The sequence below is a fragment of the Rhinoderma darwinii genome, chromosome 2 (assembly GCF_050947455.1).
Source record: "Rhinoderma darwinii isolate aRhiDar2 chromosome 2, aRhiDar2.hap1, whole genome shotgun sequence".
In the NCBI taxonomy this organism is placed as follows: domain Eukaryota; kingdom Metazoa; phylum Chordata; class Amphibia; order Anura; family Rhinodermatidae; genus Rhinoderma; species Rhinoderma darwinii.
The window spans coordinates 325,206,282-325,229,296 of NC_134688.1; the positions used below are offsets into that span (position 1 = coordinate 325,206,282).

The 23,015-nt window shown below is 41.3% G+C and overlaps 2 protein-coding genes across 3 annotated transcripts in view; both read left to right on the top strand.

Moving 5' to 3' along the window:
* LOC142741254 (gastricsin-like) overlaps nucleotides 1–13,951 on the top strand; it is a 35,266-nt gene extending 21,315 nt beyond the window's left edge. Inside the window, exons 5-9 of the mRNA XM_075850652.1 lie at nucleotides 2,828–3,027; nucleotides 4,537–4,644; nucleotides 6,318–6,465; nucleotides 12,716–12,814; nucleotides 13,796–13,951. Coding sequence (XP_075706767.1) covers nucleotides 2,828–3,027; nucleotides 4,537–4,644; nucleotides 6,318–6,465; nucleotides 12,716–12,814; nucleotides 13,796–13,948 — 708 coding nt within the window. The 3' untranslated portion in view covers nucleotides 13,949–13,951. The remainder of the gene's footprint in view (nucleotides 1–2,827; nucleotides 3,028–4,536; nucleotides 4,645–6,317; nucleotides 6,466–12,715; nucleotides 12,815–13,795) is intronic.
* Nucleotides 13,952–16,230: 2,279 nt separating this feature from the next.
* Nucleotides 16,231–23,015, top strand: part of TFEB (transcription factor EB) — a 60,619-nt gene continuing 53,834 nt past the window's right edge. For both annotated transcript variants that reach the window (XM_075853623.1, XM_075853624.1), the window contains exon 1: nucleotides 16,231–16,406. The gene's annotated coding sequence lies outside the window, so the exon portion shown is untranslated. The remainder of the gene's footprint in view (nucleotides 16,407–23,015) is intronic.

Below are 23,015 nucleotides of genomic sequence, written 5' to 3' on the forward strand. Positions count from 1 at the left end.
TTATTTAAAAAAACGATCTATTTTTACCACTTTATTAGCGATTTTGGCTTATGATATGAGTTTCTTAATGCCCAAATGGGCGTGTTTTTACTTTCGACCAAGTGGGCGTTGTACAGAGGAGTGTACGACGCTGACCAATCAGCATCATGCACTCCTCTCCATTCATTTACACAGCAGCATCGCATTCTTACTCGAAAACGATGTGCAGCCACATACACAGACATTAACGTTAATCAAGTGTCCTGATAGTGAATATACATGACCTCCAGCCAGGACGTCATGTGTATTCAGAATCCTGACACTTCTGAATCTTTTCTGTGAGATTTCCAGCAAGGGCAACAAAATCTCGTTTACCTCGTAATCTCGCGAGATTACGCGTGGCTTGCTGGAATCTCACAGAAAAGATTCAGAAGTGTCAGGATTCTGAATACCCATAACGTCCAGACTGGAGGTCATGTATATTCATTATCAGGACACTTGATTAACGTTAATGCCTGTGTATGTGGCTGCACATCGTGTTCTAGTAAGAACGCGATGCTGCTGTGTAAATGAATGGAGAGGAGTGTATGACGCTGACTGGTCACTGATTGGTCAGCGTCATACACTCAATACACAATGACAGCATTTTATTTTTTGGTCACCTTGTCTCAAAAAAATGTAATAAAAAGTGATCAAAAAGTTGCAAGTAACGCAAAATGGTACCAATGAAAACTACAGTTTGTCATACATAAAACAAGCCCTCCCGCAGCGATATCAACTAAAAAAGAAAAAAGTTATGGCTGTCAGAAAATGGCGACACTAAACCATGATTTTTTTTAGAAAAGAGTATTTTTATTGTGGGAACGTAGTGAAACGTAAAAAAACGATACAAATTTGGTGTTGCTGTAATCGTATCGACCCGCAGAATAAAGTTAACATGTTGTTTATACTGCACAGTGAAATAGAAATTTATGACCACGTGTGGGGTATTTCCCTACTATGAAGAAGTTTCTTTACAAATGTTACGGTGCTTTTTCTTCTTTATTTGTTGAGAAAATTAAAAATGTTGAACTAATGCTACGTCTTATTGGAAAACAATGTCATTTTTCATTTTCACTGGCCATTTCTAATAAAATCTATGAGACACCTAGATGAATTCCTCAATGGGTGTAGTTTGCCAAATGGAGTCACTTTTGGGTAGCTTCAACTGTACTGGTACCTAAGGGGCTTTGCAAAAGCGACATGGTGCAGAAAAACCAATCCAGCAAAATGTCCTCTCCAAAAGCCAAATGGCGCACCTTCCCCTCTGAGCCCTGATGTGTATTCATACAGTAGTTTATTACCACATATGGGGTATTTCCGTACTCTGGAGAAGTTGCTTTACAAATGTTGGGTTGCTTTTTCTCCTTTATTTGATGAGAAAATGAAACATTTTTACCTAAAGCTACGTCTTAGTGGAAAAAAAAAAAAATTTTCATTTTTACTGCCCAATTCTAATGAAATCTATGAAGCACCTGGGGGGTCAAAATGCTCACTACTCCCCTAGTTGAATTCCACTAGGGGTGTAGAGTCACTTTTGCGGGATTTCCATTGTACTGGCACCTTAGGAGCTTTACAAATGCGACATGGTGCCAAGAAATCAATCCAGCAAAATCTGTACTCCAAAAGCTAAATGGCGTACCTTCCCTTCCGAGTCCTGCCGCTTGCCCAAACAGCAGTTTATGACCACATGTTGGGTATTCCGTACTCTGGAGAAGTTGCTTTACAAATGTTGGGGTGCTTTGCCTCATTTATTTGTAGAAAAAATAAAAAATTCTGAGGTAAAGCTACATCTTATTGGAAAATAATGTAATTTTTCATTTTCACTGCCAAATTCTTATGAAATCTATGAAATACCTGTGTGGTCAAAATGCTCACTACACCCCTAGATGAATTCCTCTAGGGGTGTAGTTCCCCAAATGGAGTCACTTTTGGGGGGTTTCCTTTGTTTTTGCACCACAAGACCTCTTCTAACCTGACATGGTGCCTGAAATATAATTTAAGAAAAGGAAGGCCGAAAAATCCACTAGGTGCTCCTTTGCTTCTGGGGCCTTTGTTTCAGTCCGTTAGCACACTAGGGCCACATGCGGGATATTTCTAAAAACTGCAGAATATGGGCAATAAATATTCAGTTGTGTTTCTCTGGTAAAAACCTTCAGTATTACAGGAAAAATGGATTAAAATAGAATTTCTGCAAAAAAAATGAAATTTGCAAATTTCCCTTTCCCTTTGCTTTAATTCCTGTGAAACGCATAAAGGGTTAAGAAACTCTCTAAATGCTGTTTCGAATACTTTAAGGGGTGCAGTTTTTAAAATAGGGTGATTTGTGGGGGTTCCTAATATATAAGGCCCTCAATGCTACTTCAGATCTGAACTGTTCCCTAAAATATAGCCTTTTGTAAAATTCTTGAAAATATGAGAAATTGCTGCTAAACTTATAAGCCTTGTAACGTCCTAGAAAATAAAAGAATGTTCAAAAAATGATGCAGACATAAAGTAGACATATGGGAAATATTAACTAGTCACTATTTTGTGTGGTATAACTATCTGTCTTACAAGCAGATACATTTGAATTTAGAAAAATGCTAATTTTTGCAAAATTTTGGTGTTTTTCACGAAAAATATTTAATTTATAAAGTACAATATGTCACGAGAAAACAATCTCAGAATCGCTTGGATAGGTAAAAGCATTCTGGAATTATTACCACATAAAGTGACACGTCAGATTTTAAAAATGAGGATGTGTCATTTGGTCCAAAAGTGGCTGCGTCCCTAAGGGGTTAATAATACAAATGTATCTATTACATAGGTTCAAGGACTTACCATCACTAACCAGGAATTTGGACTGACTGATACAGAGAGTGGCAGCAGTTTCTACTACTCCAAGTTTGATGGGATCTTTGGAATGGCATACCCTGCCATGTCTGCAGGGGGAGCCACTACAGCCATGCAAGGAATGTTGCAACAAGGCGTGCTCAACAATCCTATCTTTAGTGTCTACATGGGCAGGTATATAAACACATGCAACAAAGATAGCAATATTTTATATGTGCTAAGCACACAAGAAACCAATGAAACAATGTATATGTGAGTAACAATAATAATAAGGCTATGTTCAGACAGGGCCAATACACTGTGTAAAAGTACACAGCGTATCCGCACTAGACCCCGCAGGGAATTCCAGCCGAAAAACCGCACCAAATTGTGGTGCAGTTTTTTGGCCGGAATATCCGCTGGGTAAAACAGCAGATAAAACGCCTATACTTACCCGTAGTCATGGCGATGCGTCCCTCTGACATCCCGCAGCCCGGCCTCCTGGGATGACGTTTCATCCCATGTGACCGCTGCAGTCTGTGATTGGCTGCAGCAGTTACATGGGATGAAACGTCATCCGTGGAGGTCTGGGTGGACGCAGAAACATAGGTATATGGGTAACTATGCTTTTTGCGCCGCAAAAATTGCAACATATGCTATTTGCTCCGGGTTTTACCTCCCCATTGAACTAAATGGGGAAAACCCAGAAACAGAAAAGCAGCCATTATGCAGCATAAGTTGACATGCTGAGGATTAAAAAAACGCACCGCAGGTAAATTTATGAACGTCTTTTCGGCTGATTTGTTCAAATCTCATCCACTCTGTTGCTACTGTATTACACTGTGGATTTTACGCAATGAAATACGTTGCAGAAAATCCTCAGTGTTTATGTTACGTGTGGACATACCCTAATGATAGTAATAATAATAAAAATTAAAAATAATAGCACTGAACATTGTTTTTTTTTTATATTTAATAGAAAATGAACTACTAGTACATATAGTATATTCATAATTCATAAAGAGTTGACTACATTAAAGAGGATCTGTCACCAGTTTATTAATTCCCTATCTCCTAACTAATCTAATAGACACAGTGTGATTTGTTTTTAAAAAAGATTCTTGTTTTAAAAGTTATGAATTTTTTTTATTAGAGCTAAATTAACATATTTAGAAAACTGCTCATAACTTTTCTAATAAGAATCTTTTTTTTTTTTTTTAGAACAAAACACACTGTAGTTATCAGCAGCAAAGCGCCTATTAGATTAGTTAGCAGATAGGGAATTAATAAACTGGTGACAGATCCTCTTTAAAGTATTTTATATTTACTCATTATGTAAGGCTTCATGCACACGACCGTGCTCGTAATTACGACTCGTAATTACGAGCACGGGCGGGCACGGCCGGCCACGTGCAGCCGGCCGCTTTTGCGAGCCTTGCTCCCATTACAAAGTATAGGAGCACGGCCCTTAAAATGAAAAAATAAAACATTTTCTATTTTTTTAACGGCACGGGCACCTTCCCGTGAGAAAACGGGAAGGTGCCCGTGACTAATAGAAGTCTATGGGCCCGTTATTGCGGGTCGTAATTACGACCCGCAATAACGGGTGTTTTTACGGTCGTGTGCATGAGGCCTCAGTCTAACTTTGTTTTTACAATTGTGCATTAAGAACATATTTGTTTACTTTTAATTGTTTTTTAACAGTCAGTCCGGTGAGGTGATCTTCGGAGGAGTTGATAATAGCTTGTATTCTGGACAGATTCTTTGGGCCCCTGTCACTCAAGATGTTTACTGGCAGATTGGAATTGATGAGTAAGTTTTTCCTATTTCTTGCTACTGGAGCTAATCAATAAATAGATAGACCTTTTACAGGAGAACTGTGTTATGATCATTGTGGTGGTTGCCATTTTCCAAAATGATGATGAATGGACAGTGTATGCATTTAGGTGTATATTTGTGGCCATTGAACCGTATCTGTCAGCAGACCTATACCTTAATGCTATGGTATCTATAACATGTGCCAATATAGGAAAACCTATGGGTGTATATGCACCCACCAAATAGTCCCATTTTATCTGAGGGAAGGGGCACATTATATTTTCCACACTGTTTGTAAGATCTGAGCTCCTTCTGGCTGTGCAGCATCATTCACAATTCCTAGCTGGGGGGACACATGAGCCCCTAACTGTCTGATAGAGCTCAGACCCAATCAAAGGAGCCCCTTCCCCAATCAAAGTAGCAGATGTACTGAACTCATGGCCATACACATACGATAAATGTAGGGGAATTGGATTTCAACATGCCCTTTGTTGGACCGGAAGATGAGGCTGATCTCCCTATTGAAACTAACTTGCACGCTTGGCCTATCCGAGCATGCATGTGGGGGAGTCCAATGAGTAAGTTGTCATAAGACGCTGGATATTTTACTGTACTAAGGCATCATGCACACGACCTTAAGGGTTTTTACTGTCTGCAAATACGGATCCGATTGCTACGGATACACACCCGTAGCCGTCCGAAATTGCGGAATCGCCCATAGACTCCTATGGGCGAGTCCGTGCTGCAATTGCGGACAAGAATAGGACATGTTCTATATTTTGCGGATCACTTCTATGGCACGGACACACATCCCTAAATATACGGAATGGTGTACGTGGCCAATAGAAATGAATGGGTCCGCAATTTCATCCGTAATTACAGATCTGTAATTATGGCTAAAAGCTATGGTCGTGTGCATGGGGTCTAAGATTTTACAAAATCCCATCTATACAGGGAGCTTGGAAACCAGGGCTTGCTTTGACTATTTAACCTCTCATTGACCGCCGTAGTGTTTTTCTGGAGGCTATTCAGGGGACTCCTTCTGATGCGCTGCCTTTTCACGATAGTGCTTCAGAAGAAGATTGCAGCTCTATGCGTTGTATAATTCTGATGCCTAGGCTATTGCTAACAGAAATTTGGCGTAAAGTATAGCATAAATCTACACTAGCTCATAGCTGCCGTAGATTTGAGTTTGTGGCGCACGGACAGCCCAAGAAGTGTCAAGTTTATTAAGAGATAACATAAATTCCCTCCATAATGTCTATAGTCTTTTAGCAAAAGTATTAGTAAATTATATTAAGAAAGAGCCTTATGTGTTAGGCCCCATGTTCACAAACTTATTTTTGCAACCTCAGGTATGAATCTGCGGGTGAATTGCGGTCCCATTCATTTCTATGGGCCCATGCACACGACCGTGGTTTCCACGGTCGGTGCATTACCCAGGAGCCTGCACCGCAAAAAGATAGGACATGTCTTATTACGGCTGCATTTTGTGGTCCGGGCTCATTGAAATGAATGCACATGGCCATGTGCACGGCCCGCGATTTGCGGACGGCCTGCAGATGACACTCCATGGCCGTCCGATCCGCAAATCAATGGCCGTGCACACCACCATGGTCGTGTGCATGAGAATTTTGTTTTGCCTTTTTCACCCTTGTACCTTACAGGTTCTCAATCAATGGACAAGCAACAGGATGGTGTAGTCAAGGTTGTCAAGCTATTGTGGATACCGGAACTTCTCCTTTGACAGTTCCCCAACAGTATATGGACACTCTGCTCCAATCTCTTGGAGCCCAGCAAGGACAAAATGGAGAGGTGGGTTTGTATAGCTGCATACATCTTTATGGCTGAAGCTATCAAGCTAGTTTTATTTCTACTAAGTCAATATGCATTGCTGCGTTCAAAAAACAAATCCAAAAAAACAAAAACAGAGAAAATTTGTAGAAATGTAACCAAATCTAAAGTATGTGCAATGTCTTTAGCTGAATTTAAATGATATCAGAACCTACTTGGCAGAAGACATAAGCTCATGACTGGACATGATCAATTCTCAAAAATACAGGGAGGCAACCAGTAGATCTCTGTCAGGTCCTGAGATCACTCATACCTTAGTTTAGTGGTTAGCAACCTGTCAATCGTGATCTACCAGTAAATCCAGAGTGGCTGCTGACTAGATCCCGGGCTGAGCTGTTTTATTAGATCAATGCATTCAATGCACGCTTGGCTTCAGAAGGGTAGTGAGGAGGGGGAGGATCCCCAGATCTGACCCTACAGAGTGATATAGCAGTGTCTAGTACACTGCTATGATGCTGCTGCAGTGGCTGGCCGAAGTCTGCCACCCATCAAGATTTTCTATTTACAGGGGGACATGTGGCTGTCATTATTATGTGGCCTGTGCTTGGTACTATTAATGGGGGCACCCTAATTACACTGTCAATGAGGGCACCAATAATGTGTGTCACTCACATAGCATTAATAGGCCGGATTCACACGAACGTAAGGAAAATCGGACGTGAAAAACGTGAAAATTTTCACGTCCGAGGTGCCCCGTGCGGGATCCGTTTTCACGGATCCCCATAGACTTGAATCTATGGAGGGATCCGTGAAAACGGAACAAAATAGGACATGTTCTATCTTTCAATAGATCCTTCAAACGGTCTGTTGAAACAACGGCCTTGTGAACGGCCGTAAATTTGTCTGAATTCGGCCTCAATGGGGGTACTCTGGTGGAACTATTATTCCCTTAACGCATTATCACGTACATGTACGTGATAAGTGTCATAGGCAAGTAACGAGGGCGCTCATGGGCTGACAGCCCAGACTAACGGCCGGGAACAGCGATCGTGCTGTTCTTGGCCATTTAACCCCTCAAATGCTGCGGCCAATCGCAGCATCTGAGGCATTATAGAGATGGGTGCGGCCCCCTCCGACAGCTCATCGGCGCCACCACACCGCGATCGGGGGGTGCCAATGGTTGTCATCACAGCCCGGGGGCCTAATGAAGGCCCCCAGGGCTGCCTTTTGTCTGCCTCTGTTAAGCCATGTCACTGGCACGGCTTAATAGAAGCCTGTGAAAATCACGATATACTGCAATACATTAGTATCTAACGATCGCTGGTTGAAGTCCCCTAGGAGGACTAATAAATGGTGTAAAAAAAAAAAGTTTCATAAAGTTATTAGTAGGGAAAAAAAATTATTAAAAGTTAAAAAAAAAACTCTTTTCCAATTTTTCCTCTAAAGTAATGTAAAAAATAAAAAAACGAAACCATAAACAATACAGCGTTATTTAATGCGCACAGTGATCGCCGTAAAAAATAAAAAATGTAAAACACCAAAATTGCTGTTTTTTGGTCACCTTAGCTCCCAAAAAAATTTAATAAAAAGTTTTACGTACCAAAGAATGGTACCAATAAAAACTATAGCTCGTCCCACAAAAAATAAGCCCAAATACCGCTCAATCCACGGAAAAATAAAAAAAGTTATGGCTCTCAGAATGTGGTGAAACTAAACAATTTTTTTTTAACAAAAAGGTTTTTGCTTTTTTAAAGTAAGTTAAATATAAAAAACCTATATAAATTTGGTATCACCGTAATCGTATTGAGCCGCAGAATAGAGTTAAGTTGTTGTTTTTACCGCACGGTGAAAGCTGTAAAAACGAAAACCAAAAAAAACAATGTAGGAATCACAGTTTTTTCCAATTTCTACCCGCAAATAATTTTTTTTTCAGTTTCCCAGTACATTATATGGTACTTGAAGGGTATGTTCACACGCACTGTTTTCAGACATAACTCGGGCGTTTTACGCCTCGAATTACGCCTGAAAAAATGGCTCCATTACGCCTACAAACATCTGACCATTGCTTGCAATGGGTTTTACGATGTTCTGTTCCCACAAGGTGTAATTTTACGTGTCGCTGTCGAAAGATGTCGCTGTCAAAAGATAAAAAGACGCCCGCGTCAAAGAAGTGAATGTCACTTCTTGGGACATTTTTGGAGCCGTTTTTGATTGACTCCATTGACTCCGTCCGTAAAATATGCCGCAAAAAACGCGAGTAGTTACAAAAACATCTGAAAATCAGGAGCTGTTTTCAGGCGAAAACAGCTCCTTAATTTTAGACTTATTTTGCTACTGCGTGTGAACATACCCTTATTGGTGCTATTAGAAACTACAGCTCCTCCCGCAAATAATAAGCGCTCACACCGCTCCATTGACAGAAAAATAAAAAATGGCTCTTGGAATGCAGGGAGTGAAAAACAAAAACTTAAAAATGGCTCGGTCATTAAGGGGTTAAATGACAAGAGGTGTGCATCAATAGTGCAGTTTATTGCCTAGCACAGTCAATTTCTTGAAAATAGTTTGATTGTTATTGCAGTTGTTCTTCAGAGCCTTCCTTATAAGGGTATGTTCACATGCTGAGTCAAAAACATCTGAAAATACGGAGCTGTTTTCAGATGTTTTTTAAGCCACTCACGATTTTTGCAGCATTTTTTATGGCCGTTTTTGGAGTTGTTTTCAATAGAGTCCATGAAAAACAGCTCCAAAAACGTCCCAAGAAGTGACCTGCACTTCTTTTTCGCTGCCGTTTTTTTATGCGGGCGTTTTTCAAAACGGCCGTGTAAAAAAACGGCCCATAGGAACAGAACACCGTTTTTTCCATTGTAATCAATGGACAGATGTTTGGAGGCTTACTGCTTCCAATTTTTCGGCCGTTTTTCAGGCGTTTACAGCCATGTGAACATACCCTTATTCTAGTGGATCTGCATCTCCAAGATTACCTACCTCTGGCTTAAGAGAGAAGTCTGTTCCAAAAGTACAGATCAACTTCCTCAAACAGCTATATCACCCATGAATTAATGACAACATTATGACTTCATGTTTTTTGAGGGGGTTTTACATGGAACGGGATTTCACCATATTTTTTGTATTCATATATTTATAGAAGTTAATCATGTCCCCCCTTAGTCGTCTTTTTCAAGGCTAAATCTTTTAATCTTTCCTCATAACTTAGATTCTCCATGACCCTTATTAGCTTCGTTGCTCTTCTTTGTATTTTTTCTAACTCCAGGGCATCCCTTCTATGAACTGGAGCCCAGAACTGAACTGCATATTCTAGATGAGGCCTCAATAATGCTTTGTAAAGTGGTAATATTACATCCCTGTCCCGCGAGTCCATGCCTCTTTTAATACGCGACAATATCCTGCTGGCCTTTGAAGCAGCTGATTGACATTGCATGTTGCTATTTAGTTTATGATTTACAAGTACACCCAGATGCTTCTCAACAAGTGACTCCCCCAGTGTAGCTCCCCCTAGAACATATGATGCATGCAGGCTGTTCGTACCCAGATGCATAACTTTACATTTATCTACATTAAACTTCATCTGCCAAGTGGACGCCCAAACACTTAGTTTGTTTAAATCCGCTTGCAATTCACGAACATCTTCCATAGTCTGAACTATATTACATAGCTTGGTGTCATCTGCAAAAATAGAAATAGTGCTATTAATCCCATCCTCTATATCATTAATAAATCAGTTGAATAATACTGGTCCCAGCACTGAACCCTGTGGTACACCACTTATAACCGGGGACCATTCAGAATAGGAATCATTGACCTCAACTCTCTGGATATGGTCATTGAGCCAATTCTCAATCCAATTACATACTATACTTTCTAAGCCTATAGTCCTTAATTTACCCATTAGACGTCTATGAGGGACAGTGTCAAATGCCTTTGCAAAGTCCAAAAACACTATATCCACAGCGGCCCCTCTGTCTAGGCTTCTGCTCACCTCTTCATAAAAACAAATCAGGTTGGTTTGACAACTTCTGACTTTAGTAAAACCGTGCTGGCTGTAACTTATAATACTATTTGTTGTCACATAATTCTGTATATAGTCCCTCAATAGCCCCTCAAACATTTTCCCCACAATGGATGTTAAGCTTACTGGTCTATAATTACCCGGGGAAGACCTAGAGCCCTTTTTGAAAATAGGCACCACATATGCCCTGCGCCAGTCCCTTGGCACTATACCAGTCACTAGAGAATCTCTAAATACTATGAAGAGGGGGACAGAAATAACTGAACTAAGCTCCTTAAGAACTCTAGGGTGTAACCCATCTGGTCCCGGGGCCTTGTGTACGTTTATTTAATTTAATTTAGCTTGCACCATATCTACATTCATCCAATTCAGTATATCAAATGATATATTAACAGCACCGGCAGCGGTTACATCAGCTGCTCCTTCTTCTGTTTTATATACAGAGCTGAAGAACCCATTTATTAATTCAACCTTCTCTTGATCCACTGTGACCAACTCCCCATTACCACTATCTAAGGGTCCTACATGTTCAGACCTTGGCTTTTTTGTTTTATATACTTGAAGAATTTTTGGGGATTTGTTTTACTATCCTTGGCCACCTGCCTTTCATTTTGTATTTTTGCTGATTTTATTACCTTTTTACAGATTTTATTAAGCTCTTTATATTTTACAAAGGCTGCAGATGTACCCTTAGATTTGTATTTTTCAAATGCCTTTTTTTGTCATGTATTGCTCTTTTTACAGAAGGTGTAAGCAATGTGGGGTTTAATTTTAGTCAATTATACTTGTTACCTATAGGAATAAATTTTGCACTATAATTATCCAAAGTAGATTTGAAAATCTCCCATTTATCATTTGTACCATTATTTGACATTAGTTCTTCCCAGTCTTTGTCCTGAATTGCAGCCCTCATCCTGTATATATTTTATTGCTTAACTTTCATAAAAAAATTTTGAGGAGAATTTGAAAAAAGAACTGCTATTCCAGCATTGTTTTTTACGTTTTAAATTGACATCGTTCACTATGCGGTGTAAATAAGGGTATGTGCACACGACCTATTTTCAGACGTAATTCAGGCGTTTTACGCCTCAAATTACACCTGAAAAGACGGCTCCATTACATCTACAACATCTGCCCATTGCTTGCAATGGGATTTACGGTGTTCTGTTCAGACGAGGTGTAATTTTACATGTCGCTGTCAAAAGACGGCGCGTAAAAATACGCCCGTGTCAAAGAAGTGCAGGACAATTCTTGGGACGTTATTGGAGCCATTTTTCATTGACTCCATTGAAAACCAGCTCTAATTACGTCTGTAATGGACGCCGCAAAAAACGTGAGTACTTGCAAAAACGTCTGAAATTCAGGAGCTGTTTTCGCCTGAATGGGTCAGTATGATTACGCCGATACCAAATATGTATAGGTTTTTCATGTTTTACCACTTTTGCACAATCAATACACTTTTAAACAAAAATTATTTGTTTTTGCATCGCTGCATTCCAAGAGCCGTAACTTTTAATTTTGTCTTTCTATGTAGCGTAGGGGAGGATGATCCTTAGGCCTAATTCACACGATCGTGTTCGGTCAGTGATATACGGAACCATACGTCGGCCGCATTTCCCGGACCGAACACAGTGCAGGGAGTCGGGCTCCCAGCATTATAGTTATGTCCTGTGCTGGAAACATGATTAGAGTACGGGACAGTTTTCCCGCAGCGAGGCAGGGACTCCTAGCATTGTACATAAGTATGATGCTAGTAGCCCGGCTCCCTGCACTGTGTTCGGTCCAGGAAATACTGTCAACATGCGGATCGTATATCTCGGACCGGAAACGGTCGTGTGAATTAGGCCTTAAAAGTTTAAGAAATTGTGCACAAATAGCCAGTAGAAGTCCCAGACTTTTACTTGGACAATGTCTAAAACCAAGAAAGCCACAACTGAACACACAGAATATGCCATACGGATCATGCTAAAGTTTTCATATAGTTTGTACGGCAGTGCACGGAGGCCATAAGGCTCCTTAAATACGGAGCCCCAGGGAGTCCAGGTGCTGCCATACAGACTCCAATGGGTAGTGTACGTACAGAGATGTCCTAGAAGCCATGTGCATGAGGCCTTAGATGAAAGTGTTTCTGTAAAAGTGGCCACAATTTGCGTAAAAATCTTTAATTTCTAGTTTGTCTTGTGTTTCGATCACATAATTGTTTTAAAATCCCCTGTATCTGCTTTTCTTCTCATTCCTTTTCAGTTCCTGATAAATTGTAACAATGTGCAGAACCTACCACCTATCAGCTTCACCATAAATGGAAACCAGTTTCCTATTCCACCCTCTGAATACATAATCCAGGTAAATTGTCACCGTTACAAATATATTATGCACAGATATTCTGAGAACAATTTTCTGGAAATCTATTAAAATCTAGATTACCTTAGGTAGAAGCAGGAGATAAAAGGTTCTGCTCCAGAACTTCTACATGTATGTATTCAGAATCTCCTCAGGGTCAATTTCCAAGTAAATCTATTTAGATCTAAGGGTATGTTCACACGCTTAACCAAAAACGTCTGAAAATACGGAGCTGTTTTCAAGGGAAAAAAGCTTGCGATTTTCTGACGTTTTTTAAGCCACTCGCGTTTTTCACGGCTGTTTTTGGAGCTGTTTTCAATAGAGTCAATGAAAAACGGCTCCAAAAACGTCCCAAGAAGTGGCCTGCACTTCTTTTTTGCGCGGCCTTTTTAAAAACGGCCGCGTAAAAAAACTGCCCATCAGAACAGAACGCCTTTTGGCCATTGCAATCAATGGGCAGATGTTTGGAGGTGTTCTTCTTACGATTTTTCTGCCATTTACGGACTGAAAAACGGCCGTAAATAAGCCGTGTGAACATACCCTAACGGTTAAAATGTATTAGTGCGAGCATTTGGGTGAAATAATACAAGAGTGGTTGAATTTGAATAATGATCCCATCTATGGGGGTCTTCTTACCATTCCTTTTATGACCTGTTCTACTGACCATGCTCATCCACTGAGACCTATTCCATTGTATAGACCTGCTAGTTTTGAGTCTGCTGGTGGAGAACAGTTTGCACATGCTCGGTTTCTACTCATTATTATGATGGGAGTTACAGAAACTGCCCTGTAGGTTTGTAGTATAGCACTCTTTAATGGTGGGCCTGTCATATCTGGTCCTACATGTATATGTGAAAGGTCAATTCTCATATTGCATGGCCGGCTTTACCCACGAATGCCGCCAGGTGAATAATACGTTTTTAGGCTTAGAATATTAGTGATTAGGGTTTTTAATACAATTTTCTTTCTGGTTTTGTTCTTCAGAATAATGGTTATTGTTCAGTTGGTGTTGAGGTGACCTACCTCCCATCTCAGAATGGTCAGCCCCTGTGGATCCTGGGAGATGTATTCCTGAGGCAGTACTATTCTGTCTATGACATGAGCAACAATAGGGTGGGCTTTGCTCAGGCAGCCTAAAAGCGAAGTGATCTGTGACCCTTCAGAGGAAGACTGAAGTTACCATCTTTAAACACATCCTCCGAAGAACAACTGCAAATAAATAGTTTCATTGAAATAAATGTGTTTTAAAATGTATCCATATTTTGACACTGAAAAGGGGTTAATATGAGCTATACATAAAAAACCGAAATCAGACATAAAAAGTCTAAGGCTGGGTTCACACGACCTATTTTCAGGCATAAACGAGGCGTATTATGCCTCGATTTACGCCTGAAAATAGGGCTACAATACGTCGGCAAACATCTGCCCATTCATTTGAATGGGTTTGCCGACGTACTGTGCAGACGACCTGTCATTTACGCGTCGTCATTTGACAGCTGTCAAACGACGACGCGTAAAAATACAGCCTCGTCAAAAGAAGTGCAGGGCACTTATATACATTATATGCTGAGCACTTCTTTCAGACGTAATTTGAGCCGTTCTTCATTGAACTCAATGAAGCACAGCTCAAAATTTACGGCTGTCAGAGAAGCCTCGCAAAATGCGAGGAGGAGCATTTACGTCTGAAACGAGGCAGCTGTTTTCTCCTGAAAACAGTCTGTCTTTTCAGACGTAAATGCCTCTCATCGTGTGCGCATACCCTAAATGCTACTGGCATAGAAATCAGTCCAATTGATGGTTTTCTATCTGCAACAATAAAGCCTGCTTGTCGTAACTGCAGATCTGTGGTGCTGAGCTCCAGTTCCAGGGCAGAAAAAAGGTGACTAGTGAATGTACACTTGATATGTACAGCGCTATGAACAGATAGCCCAATAACATCACCACGCATTGAATGTAGAACACCGCTTGTCAATCTTTTTATAATGGGGCCTCACCAGCCAGAACATGGTGATACCTGACCAGCGGTAAAAGTCCATGCCAAAATGACAAATATTAATCAATTTGTCTCCAGAACCCAGTATAACAATAAAATAGGAAAAAAAGGAGTCAAACATGTCGCTAAATCAGAGATTTGTTTTTTCATCACTCCTAACAAAACTGCCCTGCCAGCTGAGCATCACCAACAAGTGGGGGGCACCTTACTAACAAGTGGGGGAGGTGCCCCACAGTTTGCGTAGCAGTGCTGTAAAAAACATAGCTCCTCTTTTCTAATGAACCCTTTCTTCTACCAGGGCTGATTTTTTTTTTTACTGATCCATTTTATTGTCATCTTCTCGATGTTAAAGGCCCAGAATATCACAAAACAGCTTTGAAATGGAGTTCCCCCTTTAAAGCCACTTTAGCTACTAATAGTTGCCCCAGGTTATAATGCTGGGCAGCATTGGGGTATTCACATTTCTATAACTGCGTGCCAAGCAACAGCAGAATACAGGCGTTGATGAATGGGTCATCCGTTGTCTGGTCGTGGACAACCCCTTTATGAAGGCTTTGTTCTGGGGGTCTGTATTTTTTTAGAGGGTCTGTTTATTTAGGGTCTAGTTTGGGGTCACTATTTGCGATTAAAGCTTCATAGGTTGGGGGCTAGTCTTATATAAAGGATCCGGGCATAAGAACGAAAATTTTGTATACCACATTTCAGAATCTCCCAGATGTCCCTTCTTAAAAGATGCCAAGTGTGTGTTGAACTACAGGAGGAGGTGACACATAGAATTAAAGAACATCCATGAGTCGTGCGCCGCCCCCCTCAGCCCCTAAGCCAAGAGCTGGAGGGCATTGGGATGGTGCATTTTTTTTCACCTCTTTAACGTTTGGTACAAACCACTTTGTTATGCCGCCTACTACAAATCTTCAACAACTGAGCCTCAGAGCACCCATCAAGATCTACTTCAGCGAAAATTCTGTGAAAAAGTAAAACTACGAAGACTATCAGTCCAACATTCTAAAGTTATCAAATGTTAGCTTATTCATGGAGACTTCTGCACATGCTACATACGTCAAAGCACAAGTTTTAATATAAAAAAAACACAAAGGTGAAACAAAAAATTGACCAGCAAACTTTCTTCCCCATATACTGTCATAACTCACAACAACCTCTAGGTGGCGTACCTCGACAGTAAACGTTTACAAACACAAACTTTTGGCACTAACTTGTAACACCGAATATCACTGATCTGCTGCACATCTCTCAGGTAAAACATTTATCCACATACTATATGAATATCTACTATAACCTAAAGGCATTAAGAGAACTACGCATTAGACACGGCAAGCGCCCTTCACAAATATGGCGGTCTCTGACAGTCAAAAACTTCATTTCCCATGATCCTCCAAGATGGGGAACTCCATCCCAGTCCCTATGCGACTCCAGGGCTCCCCCTGCTGATTAAAGCTAACTTCGTTTTGACAGGAGCCGGTGACAGGGGGCGGGAGAGTCGGCCGAGAGGGAACAGAAAACGGGGACCCGAGGGTGACGCCGGGCAAAGTCACTGATCGCTTGGAAATTTCTCGCAATATCAAGAACCGTACACGCAGTCAGGTAACCTTAGCCGCGCTGAGTGACCTTCAGGGGGACACGAGGGCAGAGCCCCGGGAATGAAAAGGTGTAGAGTGCCGCCGCTGTGGGGTACGGTTTATAGACGTGACTGGCACTGAGCGCGCTGCACGGGAGTCACCCGGGGAGTAACGGGGAGTGCCTGAGGAGGAGGAGCTCCGGTGACACCTGTCATCACTGTACCAGGGACACATCCGGGGCTCAGACGAGGTTATTTGGGTCACAGCTGGTTCTGGTGTAACGTGGGGAACTTGTTGTGTAGGATCGGATGTGACATACGTAGTTTACGGTGGAGTTCATAGACTATGGATCTGCGAGAATTATATCAGGGGTCGCCCCTAATCTCACCGTGTACATACAATACAGTGGTCTCATCCTGTCGTGTAGCCCAATGTTGTCATTAGCCTGACGTACGAGCCCTTGAATGATGATGATGATGATGATGATGACCCTTTCAATTGTTTGTAATAGTAGGAGGCATGGAAAACAATGGCTGGGAGCTTGCTGTGAAGAATCAAATCCTCCACAAAGTCGTGCAAAACGATGTCACATTTATCATATCACATGGTTTATCATATTTAGAAAACATTGTAACAATTGTGGTCAAATTAAAGGGGAAATGCAGTCAAAATGATTTTCTCGTGTGTCATAAAGACATGTGAGATCCTAGTGGTGCAGTCTGAGATCTGGAACCGCCACTGCCAGATTTCCTGAATGAGAGTTCTCAAAAAAGCACTTTATCTGGGTTCTTAATATTTTTTCACTAATGACTCCAAATATCTTGAGATAAAAAATAAAAAAAACCTTAATATTCACCTATCGCTTCTCCTGGAGATTCAGCGCTAACGCTCTGGCGGCCCACCAGGTGATTGTTTACATGCAGACAGCATGTGACTGCTGCAACCAATCAGAGGGCTCCAGCAGTCATGTGTTGTATACCTGGCATGATGCCAAAAATATCATCCTGGAAATCAGTGATGTCTGAGATCATAGGGGTCGATTTATCTACATTTCTACACCAGAACTGGCACAGAAAAGTCGCAAAAGAGCAAAAAATTAGCAAATTGTGCAAAAAAAATAAATAAATACTCATCGCTCCTCTTTTTCCCTCCGGCTTCCTCCTAAATCCAGCAGTGCTCACACAACATAATGTCGCCGGGCATTGTCAGGACGTTGTACACGACACAGCACTGATGACATTGAAGTGCTGCGTCGCATATAAGGCCCTGACGCTGCTCGGAGTCAGGACCTTGTACAAGCGCAGCTGGAGTGATGCGGAGACCCGGAGGGAAGAAGAGCGCTGAGGTGAGTATGTGTATTTTTATTTTATGTCAGATGGGGGAGGGGGCAATGTATGGCACACCATCCCAGACAAAACATGCAATAAATTTTTTAAGCCTGTTTAATCCAACTTTTCTTACTATTAAGACTGGCGTAATGCGAGTCTTAACAAATGCCCTCATAGACTTCACCAATGTCATCTTCTCACCTGTATCTTGCATATCAGTAGATCACTTTGACTTGAAAAGCTGGACAATGATTGTAACCCTGATTCTGAGAATGGGCAACACACAGTCACACAGCAAATGTCATGTGACTTGTGCACAACTTTTCTTCTGAAAGGTGTATGTACATGTGACGATCACATGACTCGATGTAGTACTGTGGGCTGTTTCAGCTGTAGTGATGTTGGCACCTATAGTATAAGGGTAAGTGCACACGACAACGCCAAATACGTCTGAAATTACGGAGCTGTTTTCAGGAGAAAACAGCTCCTAAATTTCAGACGTTTTTACAAGTGCACGCGTTTTTCGCGGCGTCCATTATGGACGTAATTGGAGCTGTTTTTCAATGGAGTCAATGAAAAACGGCTCCGATTACATCCCAAGAAGTGTCCTGCACTTCTTTGCAGTGGGCGTAATTTAACGCGCCGTCTTTTGACAGCGACGCGTAAAATGACAGCTCGTCTGCACAGAACATCGTGAGACACATTGCAAGCAATGGGCAGATATTTGCCGAAGTATTGGAGCCGTCTTTTCAGGCGTAATTCGAGCCATAAAACGCCTCCATTACGTCTGAAAAGAGGTCGTGTGCACATACCCTTAAAATGCATTGAGTTGTTCCCCTAAAGCATCATGACAACTGTTAGGTAGCCACCATGTCCTATAGGCCTTCAGAAAGTCATGACCTGAAATTTGTGTCCAGCGTGAAGTTTGGTCCAAGTCTGTGTTTTCAGGATTAATTTCATTACAGTATATTAAATGGTTGCGGCCGGCTGTATTTACATTTTTAGTACAAAATGAAACAAATTGAGGCATCTGTTTATAGAGATGTGAGAAACATTTGCAGAACAGGATTGTTGTGCAATGTCTGTCCTGTGATTGCAACAGAACTGGAATTATTCTGCGAACCCCATCACAGGCCTGTTACTGTGTGCAGACTAGCGCCACTTAAAGGGGAAGACGCATAATAGGACTACTAGTCCAAAAAAGACACTTTCTTTTAAATCTCATGTATACAACATAGAAATATCTTTTGTGTTTTTTTTAAAATGAAAACAGCCAGTAATTTACTGCGCTGCCATATCCACAGTTGTTTTGCTCTCAAAAGAATATTGTCCTACAAACTGTACTCCTATTAAGGCCTTATTTACACGAACGTGAAAATCACGCGCGTCGCACGGACCTATGTTAGTCAATGGGGTCATTCAGACATTCCGTGATTTTCACGCAACGTATGTCCGCTGCGTAAAACACACGACATGTCCTATACTTGATCATTTTTCGCGCATTACGCACCCATTGAAGTCAATGGGTGCGTGAAAATCGCACACGGCACATGGAAGCACTTCCGTGTGTCGCGCGTGATTCGCGCAACAGTAGATAAAGAAATGAAGGAAAAAATAAAAGCACTTCCTTCATTTCTTTTTCTAAACATCAAATCCGCGTGTCATAAGGATGGCATATGCGTGAAAATCACGCAGCCACGCACCATTCACTGATACACGAAACTGCAAAGCGTGCAAAACGCTGCGTTTTTTGCGCACGCAAAACATACACGTTCGTGTGAATAAGGCCTAAGCCTGTGAAAATCACGATATACTACAATACATTAGTATTGCAGTATATCGTGCAAGTTATCCAATTATCGCTGGTTCAAGTTCCCTAAGGGGAGTAGTAAAAGACAGTTAAATAAAGTTTTTCTTTATGTACAAAACTATAAAAAAAAAAAAAAACCTCTTCCAATTTTCCCCCTAAAGCAATGTAAAAAAAAATAAAAGTCCGAACTATTACAATTTAACATTATTTAACCCACATAAAAAATAAAACACCTCATCTAAAGAATATTGTCCTACAAACTGCCCCATCGCATTAAGGGTATGTGCACACACACTAATTACGTCCGTAAATGACGGACGTATTTCGGCCGCAAGTCCCGGACCGAACACAGTGCAAGGAGCCGGGCTCCTAGCATCATACTTATGTACGATGCTAGGAGTCCCTGCCTCGCTGCAGGACAACTCTCCCGTACTGAAAACATGATTACACTACGGGACAGTTGTCCTGCAGAGAGGCAGGGACTCCTAGCATCGTACATAAGTATGATGCTAGGAGCCCGGCTCCTTGCACTGTGTTCGGTCCGGGACTTGCGGCCGAAATACGTCCGTCAATTCCGGACGTAATTAGTGTGTGTGCACATACCCTAAGTGTTACCGAGAGGACAGAAAAATGGGTGTTTGCAATTTAAGAAAAAACAGTGGTATGTTAAAAAAAAAAAAAAAAGAGTACTCAAGAAATCATGTGTGTAAAAAAAATAAATATATATATATATATATATAAATAATAGAAGATAGACATGGACTATAAAAACAATTAAAAAGTACCTAAACTGTACTAAAAACTCAGGGGTGGAAACCATAATCATAACCAAAGTGACTGCCCCTAGAGACCTGCCCTCAAAAAAAAAGATTGAATGCTCCTAAATACTGGCCATCTCCAAATGCAAACTAAGGCCTTATTCAAACTGTGCTGCAGATTTTGCATGTATTTTCAAAGCCAAAACCAGGAACGCAACCTTAACGGCTATGTGCAAATTTCTAATTGCTTTTTATTCAAAATTATTTTTACTTTTTGAGATACAGCTGCTTTGTATCCTGTATACAGAGCAGCTGTATATAAAGCTGAAACCTGAATCCGTCAGTGAAACTGACTGGTTCAGTGACAGCTGGAGAAATGCAGGATTGAGCTCTTATCGATCACATCTAAGTTCATAACTTAGGGTATGTTCACACGGCCTATTTACGGACGTAATTCGGGCGTTTTTGCCCCGAATTACGTCTGAAAATAGCGCCTCAATAGCGCTGACAAACATCTGCCCATTGAAAGCAATGGGCAGACGTTTGTCTGTTCACACGAGGCGTATATTTACGCGCCGCTGTCAAATGACGGCGCGTAACTAGACGCCTGCGTCAAAGAAGTGACCTGTCACTTCTTTGGCCGTAATTGGAGCCGTTATTCATTGACTCCAATGAATAGCAGCGCTAATTACGGCCGTAATGGACGCGGCGTTCAAGCGCCTGCACATGCCGGTACGGCTGAAATTACGGGGATGTTTTCAGGCTGAAACATCCCCGTAATTTCAGCCGTTACGGACGCCCTCGTGTGAACATACCCTTAGATGTGATCGATAACAGGTGGATCACACGCAGGACCCACTGACACTGAACCCGTCAGTGCCGGTGACCTGACGGATTTATGTCTCAGGGCACAATACAAAGCATCTGTATCTCAAAAAGTAAAAATATTTTTTAATGAAAAGTATTTAGAAAGTTGCACCAAACACACTGATAAACATTTTTGTTAAAAAAAGAATTGATTTTAAAGGTGTAAATAGCCTTTAATATATAGAAATATATAAAGTGTCTCCTCTCCTGGATCTAATTCTGGTTTTGGCTCAAAAAATGCATGACAAATTAACAGCAAATCTGCACTGTGCGAACAAGGCCTAATAGTCCACACATGCAAGGGTGAAAATTATCATGAGCAAGTTACCCAACAAAAAAACAGATATAGGCTTCACATAAATATACAATCCTAGTGAAACGATGTGAATATACAATTTTAAGATATAACCTGAAGCATGTATAGAATATATGACAAAGGTTGGTAATATCACCCATAAGGGTATGTTGAAACAGCTTATTTTCGGCCGTTTTTCAGGCCATAAACGTCAGAAAAACGGCTGAAAAATAGGAAGCAGAACGCCTCCAAACATCTGGCCATTGATTTCAATGGGAAAAACGGCGTTCTGTTCCAACGGGTCACTTCTTCAGCTATTTTTTGAGCCGCTTTTCATAGACTCTATAGAAAAACCGCAACAAAAACGACCGTTAAAAACGCCACGAAAATTGCGACTTTGATTAAAAAAGTCTGAAAATCAGGAGCTGTTTTCACTTGAAAACAGCTCCGTATTTTGAGACGTGTTTTTTATTTTGTGTGTGCACATACCCTGAGGGTATGTTCACACGATTAACAAAATACTTCTGAAAATACAAAGCTGTTTTCAAGGGAAAACAGCTCCTGATTTTCAGACGTTTTTCGCAGCGTTTTTACGGCCGTTTTTGGAGCTGTTTTCAATAGAGTCAATGAAAAACTGCTCCAAAAACGCCCCAAGAAGTGTCCTGCAGTTCTTTTGACGAGCCGTCATTTTACGCGCCGTATTTTGACAGTGACGCGTATAATGACAGCTCGTCTGCACAAAACATCGTAAGACCCATTGCAAGCAATGTGTGCCGACGTATTGGAGCCGTCTTTTCAGGCGTAATTCGAGGCGTAAAACACCTCCATTACGTCTGAAAATAGGTCGTGTACACATACCCTGAGGACTGGTAGTACAAGAAGCTGGAGGAGGGCCAATGCAATCCCCACACTTATGGCCAACAATTGTGGCTTCCTCAGGGGCTTGTTTAAAGCGGTCACATAGTATGGAGACAGTGCCAATACGGCACAAAAATAATGTGCTGTTTGGCTAATAGGAGCGATCAAACTGCACACTATATTTACACAGCAGTCCATCAATCACTTTGAGGAGGATGGGCACACGTATGTGCACCATATTTATATGGTGACGGGTCCTCACGCTTCTTCTTACGGCTGGGAAATTTCTCTTTGTTTGCAGCCGCATGTTGTGCATCTATAAAGCTTGTGTGGTATTCGATACTAAAAGATCGCCAGGTCAGAACTGGTGTACTGTGTACTAGGTTTTATTGTCAAGCTGATAATTATACTAGGTGTATTTAGTTATGACCGGTATAACGGCAGAAAAACGGCAGACCTGTCAACCCTGCTGGAACATTTATCTGGTAGCTTTAAAGTGGATCTGTCAGCTCTTGTAAGGGCAGATTATTACAGCTACAGGTCCTTACACCTAGTAGACAAAACTGCACAACGTTTTGTTTGGTTAATAGGATCGCTAAAGAATATAGTGGAATCATAATTATGTGTCCGCGGTATTCGTCCCCCCGCCCCTCTCTGCGGTGACTGACAGGCTGCTATGTATACACGTAAAAATGAGAACAAGGAGTCAGAACGCCAC